At 38.0% G+C, this 8,948-nt stretch overlaps 1 protein-coding gene across 5 annotated transcripts; it reads right to left on the reverse strand.

Annotated features, from left to right (window-relative positions):
- Nucleotides 1-426: 426 nt before the first annotated feature.
- Nucleotides 427-7,949, reverse strand: LOC139121045 (uncharacterized). Of its 5 annotated transcripts, XM_070685638.1 has the most exons (5): nt 6,782-7,949; nt 5,909-6,051; nt 4,165-4,226; nt 2,241-3,465; nt 427-539 (listed from the first exon to the last, which is right to left on the reverse strand). In XM_070685638.1, exons 3-5 carry the CDS (start codon nt 4,186-4,188, stop codon nt 466-468), a joined length of 1,323 nt encoding a protein of 440 aa, XP_070541739.1. In that variant the 5' UTR covers nt 4,189-4,226; nt 5,909-6,051; nt 6,782-7,949; the 3' UTR covers nt 427-465. The 5 variants fall into 5 exon arrangements, with proteins under 5 accessions (XP_070541739.1, XP_070541748.1, XP_070541777.1 ...); XM_070685647.1 differs by lacking the exon at nt 6,782-7,949 and having other exon boundaries at nt 5,909-6,775; XM_070685676.1 differs by lacking the exons at nt 5,909-6,051; nt 6,782-7,949 and adding an exon at nt 5,732-5,895.
- Nucleotides 7,950-8,948: the final 999 nt, after the last annotated feature.

Below are 8,948 nucleotides of genomic sequence, written 5' to 3' on the forward strand. Positions count from 1 at the left end.
TCCACGTACCTGCATATACAAGCATACGGGGTCTCAAAGTTATTCCACAGCAATTGTGCAGATTTCGGGTTTTTGTTATAGTGCTTGCGTAAAACTTCCTGCGTCATTACTTAGCATAGGTGAAAATAGTTGGACAAATAACAGAATTATTCGTCAGCGACAGACTCAATACATTATCACCTGATTCCAAAAAACATATTTTTTAAAAATCGAAACACACAATCTCAACGTTCTTAATATGTACAGCATGTATTTGCATATTTAATAGTAGAGCGCGTATACCATATCGGATATCGTGACATTTTCACCATTGATAAACTGATACGCATGTATGCAAAGTAGGAGTTCATTGTGCATATCAATGAGCAATTTCTCAATTTTATAATCATGTCACTTTTAGTACGGCCTAGGTAGGAAATACATACCTTTACTGACAAACTCAATCACATTTGATTAGGGCGAATTTCAATGACCCCATGGAGACAATTCCGGCTTCTTCAGTATTCTGCGACAGATATCGTAGTGCTTTTGAATAAGCTCTGAAAAAATGAAAGCAAAAATAGAGATCAGTATCTTGCCATAACCTGCATCACTTCAAGATCTGGGTGTCATAGTTTTATTTGGTGTGTTCGACGAATTCCCCATCATAGTTTTTCATATCAATGTGTCAGTCCATCCTCACTAGTGCACTCTTCTGATTGGAGGAGAACTTAAGTCTGTCAAATTAAAAACCTGATTTTGCGACACTTGAATGGGCCCCTTAACTGGCATTGAATGTAAATGTTGAGATAGGGAACGCTTAGAAAGCAGGTGAAAATCGGCGATCATTACAAATAAAGTTTAAGCGTTTTGAAATTCGCTTTTAAAGTGTCCAATTGTAATATTATTTAGCATGTTGCACAAACCGACAAAGGCTTTGAAAGACTACAAATGCATAAAGAGGTAGTTGAATACTGAAATGACACAATTACTTTGAAAGGTTGCCCGCTACAGAAAATGTTGAATTTTTCACATTAAAATTGAGTTATTTTGTGCTCAGTTTGAGTTTTGCTAGCAGCACCTTTGTGAAGACTCAAAATATATTAGACAGGAAATGATTTCCAATTATTACTTTCTCAACAGAGACAAATGAATATCCCATAAGAAAAAAAATATTTTTGACTTCTTAAAGCAAAGAAATATAAAATAATTCAAAGAATGAAAATGCAGATTCTGCATATTTATATGTTAAAGAAGTTCTTTACTTCTATTTCTATGTGATACATAGCTTAAAATTCAGGCTATGACTATTTATTTTGTAATTCATAGCTTCTTGTTTGGGTATAAGAGGTGTATTCTATAACATACTTTGAAAGAAAAAATAAATCATAAACTAAGGATATTGTTAAGACATTTATAAGTAGGTCTATCTTATGGCAAATTCCTGCATCTTTGTCAAACCCTAGTCACATTACATTGCCAATGTTGTGCTTAAAATGTTAGAAATTGAAAAGAGTAGTTCTAGAAACATTCCATATTGAGAAGAGTGTCGGGACCACTTTATGTACGACAAACAGTTTTGTTGACAAGTCATGATAAGCTTGACACATAATTGTTAAGAACAACAATTGTCACAGAATATCTGGTGTAGGCTATTTGGACAAGCTCTATTCTATCTCTATTCAGGTGCATTGATGAGAAACTGTAGCACAAGCACAAGAAATGAATTATGTTTAAAATTGAAACACTCGGAACATGTTAAACAACAGAAAAGCTGTGAGGTAAATATGGTAAAGGCATTAATACATGAAATGTAATGAATTCAGATGTTATGAAACTGTCGAGACCAAAGATTGCACCGAAAATAGAAAATGTCATGATACGCCGACATCATAAGATATTAATAAAATTGTGGGCACGCCGAATATTTCGGACGTTAAAAAAACGGAGCGACCGGAGAGTGCGGCAAAAAAATGAAGAACAGGCTTAAGGTAGCTGTCCATGCACTATTTTTACTTTATACCTAGCAGCAGTCCTTTTTTATGTTTCCTGTCATCCTTTGTCCAATGTTTCTTTAGGCAACCTCTCGGGATCTCCCCCCCCCCCGAAATTTTTCAGCGCCCCCCAAGGATATCAAATGGTCCACTCCTATTTCTTTTCTCTTCCTTGGACCTTGAGTTGCTATCAATGAAATTGAAAATACTTATTTTGTAGTCATTTTACAGCTTGCAGGCAGCATTTTACCTGACTGTAATACATACCTTCTCGTGTTCTCCCTACCAAATACGTGGTTGCCAGGTTTGTGCAGTACATGTCGGGCGTTATTGGAATGTGGTCTCCAGGAGAGTAATTTACAGTGATTTCAGGAATATGGGATATTTCACAATAGTCCAGAATATCTTCGGCCCTACCAGAAGCAACAGTGTCGACCATACCCCACATTCCATGCAGTCCGTTTGGATTCCGTTCACCTATATTCTCTCCAGAACCAAGTTTGAGTAAACCCTGAACCAAATCTTCATCATCGAATAATTGCCTGCATAGAATTGCCATGCCGCAATCCAACCTTCCATTGACTTCAAGCAACTTGTATTCTCCATTAGGAAGCACGAAAAATTCGATGTCTAGAAACTTGTCATTGAAGCCGTTATCCGTAAGTTTTTTTACGATAGTGTCTGCAAGCATTCTTACTCGGGTTTCTTCTTCGGGTGTTACATTGGAAGGTGCAAACCCTCCTAGGAAGGTGCGTGCGCCCTCTCTGGCTGGTTTTTCATCAAAATACCAGTCATGAATCCCGAAATGTTTGATTTTACCGTCTTGTACACACACGCACGCCGCTGCAATCATTTTAGGGTCAATGTATTCTTGCAGCAAAGCACACTTTGAAACACTGTACGGATAGGTCTCTACATCGATCCATTTTTTGGCAAAATTTTCAGAAATAAATTGAGTCTCGTGACAGTTTTGAAGATTAACTAAGGCTTTTCGAAGATCCTCTAATCCTGTAACCTTCTGAACTCCAAGTGAACCCTGCCCCGTCATCGGTTTAATGCAACAAGCGCCCCCTGCATGTTGTAGAAACGTATTTGCCTTTTCAAGTATTGTTTCTAAATCAGCATCCAGCTCGAGAACTGTTGACCTTGGTGATTGAATATCAGGTTCAAAAAGTTTTGCCCCATAGTACTTGTGGATGGTGAGGAATACCGACTCCACAGAGGGACCTCTGATGTGAGGAAATTTATCTGCTAGAGCAGCATGTACAAGTGAGCCTACATCATAGCTACTAACGACCAGATCAACGTTTTGCTCATTCACTATTTCAATACACTCTTCTGTGTACTGATGCAAATCGAAAGCTTTTGATGAGTTCCATCGCGCAAAAATAAAAGAGTACTTCTCTTTGAAATCTTTCGGAAGGTCGTGTATGACAGATAATGTTTTATCTTCAAAAGCAGTCGGGCATAGGACCAGTGCTGTCTGTGTAGACTGTGTACATGAAAAGAAGGTAGAAAAATATTTATAAAAATGTTCGGTGCTGGTTTTAGGAATAAGTTGAAGCAATATACCTCGTCGTTGAATATTTAGGATCCGTGAAAATAATTTTGGAAAGTAAACTCGTTCGTTTGCGGAGGTATGGGATATAATAACTGGAGTAAAAGACGTTGATATTTCCATAAACAGAATGGAATTGTAGGCATTATTCCTTGTTGGGAGGGAAAGAGGGGAAGTGTTGGATGGGAGATGAAATTTAGGAAATTACAGCGACAGAGGAGTTGTAAACAGCTTGTAACTCCTCTCTGAATAGTAATTTTGTGTCATATACCGAAGAATTGTCAAAAAGTCAAACGCCTAACAATGGTAAAAAGCTCTTGTTACAGTATCTCGATATCGGTTGGTTGACTGTCGCTTGGTCTAATCATACAGAGACTGTAACTTTGACTTTAATGCAACTCAACTTTGTCATGATCAGTCGTGATATCATCAGGGAAAGAAGCAATCTTTTTGTATACCAGTCATATTTTTTCAGGGTTGACGCATAACTCCACAAGATTAAACATATTGCATATGGCATCTGTAAGCCTTTTGCAACAGGTCAGTGTTTGATTGGTGAGGCAAAAGACCTGACGTCAGTGGTTGAAACCTCCGAATCCTCGGCTAAAGTTCTATTTGCGTAAGATGCCTTACCTTTATTGCTTTGTTGTGAGCCATACCTCGCTTTCAGTAGAACGATCGTGTCTTGGATATACCTTAAGAATAAAATAATATACTGTATTAAATAAAACTTTGCTAATATTATCTTTACAGTTACAGAAGCCCCCGCGAAAATGAAAGTGACTGATTGAAAGGACCATGGTTGGGCTGGTACTGGGAAATTGAAAATAGGACAATTGTTCCCGTTCCTCTCAGTTTTGTTCGAAAGAAAAACAAAAAATATTTCAGTGCAACAAGGAACAACCATTGAAATCATTGAGAAACGTCTGAGAAGCGAAGCAAAACGGTATCAACAGCAGAATTCTTACTTCACTCAAAACATGCATAATATTGAATAGTCGAGGCAGTTCGAAATTCTCTCTGGAATCTTTTTCAAAGTAATCAATCCTCCATTTCCAATTCCAGAACGCTTCAAAGTAGAAGAGTAGACAGAAGAGAGTACATTTAAATGTAAGTTATACTACGCCGACCTAACCAAGCTGTGCAGATCTTACGATGACTATTTGACCATGCATACATGATAACCTTCGGCTTTACTTTTGTATTTCGCTGAAATTTGTAAGCATTCCATTTCCCTCGGGATTCAGCCAATATTTTGACTCCAAACAAATACTGACCCTAACTCAGAGACATCGTTTTTCGTTAACATTCGAAATTACAGGCCCCACAACTGGGAGAGAAAATTTTGGCAAATAGTAGGTATAGTTAGGGCGCTAATACAAAAAACTAAGGTATCAATATTTATTATTATAGATTGTGAAAACAATTATTGTATGTTCATCATATCACACAAGCAGTGACATAGACATATTTAAGACCAAAGGCTTATTATTTTATAGTTGGATGATTGTATCGAAACACTAAGTTTAATCTGTAAACAGATTTCTAACATCAGTAATAGGGATCTAAATAATCTAGAATGAAATAAAGAGGCAAGTGATATCATTAGGAAAACGGATCGAAAGCACTGATCGATAATTCAAATGGATGGGTTTTCGGAAATCCTAGCATGAAGTTTTCAAAATCTTCACGTCTGTAGAAATGGGGCTTAAAAATCCGAATTATATTTCCTTAAATTTAACCTTTTTATTCGCTCAACCTTCATGGCCGTGGATAAACATTTTCTGGTTTGATGATTGTTTTTAAATTTTCAACGGCCCCCTTCATGGAATATAATGGTCCATCCCTTGGTACATTTTTAACATGGAAAATAGGTTTTAGCTCCAGCATGTACTTGATGAATGTTGTCCGATTGAGCCTCAGACAAATGTATTATTCAAGTTATATAAAGCAAATGTACTCAAACAAATGAAGCGGAAAATTAGCAGCCGCCATTGTAAAGTACAAAAGGCGCGGATTATTCTCAACTGTGTCAAGATGAATGTAAGTCATGCTGACCGTACGCCATTGTTAAACCGCAGTCTTGAAGCTCTAGGGAAGTTTTGGCAATCAACCTCCTTTTCCTATTTCACCAACGTTCAACACCAATAAAGTCCTAACACTCTCTTCCATGAAGATCTGAAAACAATGGTATATTCACTTTTTCTCAACCTTGAGGTGATTTTCCATTTAGGGCCGACATGTGGTACAGTGGGCAGCGAATTGTCGCCTATCTGCGCCATTCACAAAACAAGAGTGATTCATTGTCGCTTTGATAAAGTTATCTGACTTCAGTTGATGAAACAAACACTTCAAAAATGCTTTACCATATACCCACCTTATCAAATCGATTCCTGCCTTCTGGTAAACAGCGTATGATCAGAACAGGTCGATGCTCTCTGCATAGGACACCCGTACAGCACAGATTACATAATGTCACTAACCGGAGAAGTGTTGACCTGTATACATGTGGACCGGAAACTGGCCGGGTGTTTTCAGCAACGTATTCGCACAAACAGAAATTGAAGCCTTATTTACGCATATTCAGCAGAGTTATCAAATATTTACTTTCTTTTAATTTAAAGAAGGCACAATCTCAGTAAGATCACCCCTCCCACATGGTCCAATGGTCAATTCTCCCGGGTCAATTCTATCGACAGTTCACCACCGCATTCTCGAATGTATACTCCATGGGGCATTGTCCCTTCAAGGTCACAGATGGTTGATCTTAACCTTTTACCTTTACACACCATTGAATGAAGGCAACAAACACTGCGTACATAGTTTTGCAAGGTTAACATTTTGTTTATGATCAACCGTTCGACGGAAAATAAAAAAAATTAGTGTTTTACATAACAGAATGATATAAATCAAAAGTGTCGCCTATTACCGCATCTACGCTTCTCAACCTCGTATTGAACGTTAAAAATATGAGTATTTTATGACTCATTCGACTCACTATTCAAAAATAAAATGTCGTTTAGCAAATTAGCTTTACCCTTGGTGATTGATCGTTTCTCTCGCTGCTCGATCGCCAGAAATGACTACATACGTTCTCCACCATATACTAGGCTAATTGCATTAGACGGTTTCATTCAGTTGACTTCGTAAATCCGAGATTGCAACTACGTAAACGTCCGTATTCCATTGAAAATCCTTATCGTGGCATAAATTCTTGACTTTCAAGAAATTTGAAACAATTAAAAATTACCTCTTTTCTTTCCTAGCGACCCCCATAAATCAAACAAAGTCGTCGCCGGCTGCTCGGAATGGCCAGGTCGCTTCGCAGACGCAATCATGAATAAGGTAGCACACAATAGAGGAATCACACGATCCGACATCTGACGATAGTGGACATAAACCAATCAGATGATGCGACGCATCAATGTTAATCAACTTGATTGAACAATTAGATCATAGCATTATCTGACTAATAAGCTTTCGTATGCGGAAGGAAGTTCGCGTGAGGAAGTTCGCGTTATAGATTCGCCCTTAATTGAAGCGTAAATCATATTCTCACATGTCACTTTTTATAACATGTGTAAAACCAGATCATAAAGGGTAAAAGAAAGGATCAGTGTTTGTTTTCAACCGGCGATCCCTCGTTGTCAGGCGGCGAAAAATCGCCACCTGAAGGCTGTTAATGAAAGCCCTGTCTAATGTTGTTAACACGAAGGTCAATATGTATCTAGTCTTTGCTCTCAAAAGCCCTGGAGCATTTTCGAAAGTCTTTGTGAGTCTCACGAATCTCTGTTAAAGACTGCAGTCGCTCCTTCATCTCCGCAGCCTCCTTAAACCTGCCCCCTGTACTCAACAGAGCCTTGACGACATGATATCGCCAAATATGGACAACCCTGTTGCGGTCATAGTTGCTACCGCTATTCTATGACCATTCTCTCGTAGTCAAGTTTGAAGTGTCCTTTGATGGTGTTTGCGAGGCCAGAGTGTCTGTAGATGAGGATCGGAAGTCCGGCTGTGATGGCTTCCATAGCAACCATGCCGAAGGGTTCACTCCTCGATGCCATGATGAACAGATATCTTTCTTTCATATGTTCCATGGTGCGCTTTTGTGTAGCAGACGGGCGCAAGATGTACTGCAGAAACTTTGACTTCGTGTACCTAGCAATGAATTCTCTGCATTCTTTAGGTTTAGCCTCTGGGTTTCCTCTGATATCCCACTTTGCTATACTCACAAGTTTTTTCTATTGGTCAGGCGCATGCACAGATGGAAAAAAACTGGTCTCGGCATTTCTGTTGATCTCAGCCCTAGTAAGCCTTGGAATCAAATAATCTGATTCATAAGTCTTCACCTCTCTACAATTATTTGTAAATTTGTAAAGAAAGTTAACTATATAAAAAATGTTAACTATATAAAATGTACACCATTTTGTGTAGAGGGAAAGAACGAGAATTTATGCTAATTTTTAATTTTAAATATCAGTAAATATTGACGTCATTTGCTTTTCGCTAGTGCCTTGCATCTTTTGTTGCTGATTATGAAAAAAAGCGCATTTACAGTTTCCTCGAAGAATTGTGAGCTAAATGCTGGAGACGCTCATTTTCAGGACTCGTGTTGCATTTCAATTAACTGAACAATATCAAATTTAAAAAAACTACCAAACCCCACCGTTGGTGGTTTCACGTTAATTTTTACTTATTTTCACTATCGTTAAGATCCTCCATCTACCAATTTGGCTTCGTAAGACTGCTAGTAACATTTTGACCAGAAATCCCTAATAATTTGTAGTATAATTGGGTAAATAAATGTCTTTCAATTCATGTGGTTCCCAACCCCAGTTTTCTTTCTGAAATAAGGTCATTTTGGTCACTTCGAGTTGACACTCTTTTCCGGAAAATAGACGTTAGTCATCATTTTGTTGCATTTTCATGGCTTATTTGGATTGTGAATTGACAGGCAACCACGAAATACATCACGAATAAAACGCACCTTATTCCCTAGTATCTGTTTTTGTGTCTCCTTGTTGTTCGATCTTGAGGTGTTTTTTTCATCCAGTGAGCTCAGTGTGCAATGAAGAGCTAAATGTCACACCTTTCTGTTTGAACGAACTTCGCAATGCATTAATGATTAATTGTCGTTGTGATAAAGTTCTAGCTTATCGATCGAATATTTACTCTAGTGAACACAAAAAGGTCAAACAAGCAGATGACAGGTGTACATGCTAGAAAATGTCAATGAACCCAGCTGAACGTTGACCTGAATAGACGACTGAGATGAGACCAAATCGAAGAATACGTTGACTGAAAACTGACGTTGTTACAAAAGTATTAACACTATTGATGAATGTATAAAATATCAGGCTCTGAAAAACTGCATATTTTGCATACTGCCAAGTTCTCAAAATTCACGATATTTGTAG

Source organism: Ptychodera flava, chromosome 2 (assembly GCF_041260155.1).
Source record: "Ptychodera flava strain L36383 chromosome 2, AS_Pfla_20210202, whole genome shotgun sequence".
Classification (NCBI taxonomy): domain Eukaryota; kingdom Metazoa; phylum Hemichordata; class Enteropneusta; family Ptychoderidae; genus Ptychodera; species Ptychodera flava.

Bases quoted from the DNA above. Each gene is read 5' to 3' on its own strand.
- LOC139121045 (XM_070685638.1), bottom strand. From the start codon at position 4,188: ATGGCTCACAACAAAGCAATAAAG. The intron at 3,466-4,164 runs GTAAGGCATCTT...TCATGTACACAG, and splicing joins CTCACAACAAAGCAATAAAG to TCTACACAGACAGCACTGGT. The intron at 540-2,240 runs GTATGTATTACA...TCATTTTTTCAG, and splicing joins GGTAGGGAGAACACGAGAAG to AGCTTATTCAAAAGCACTAC.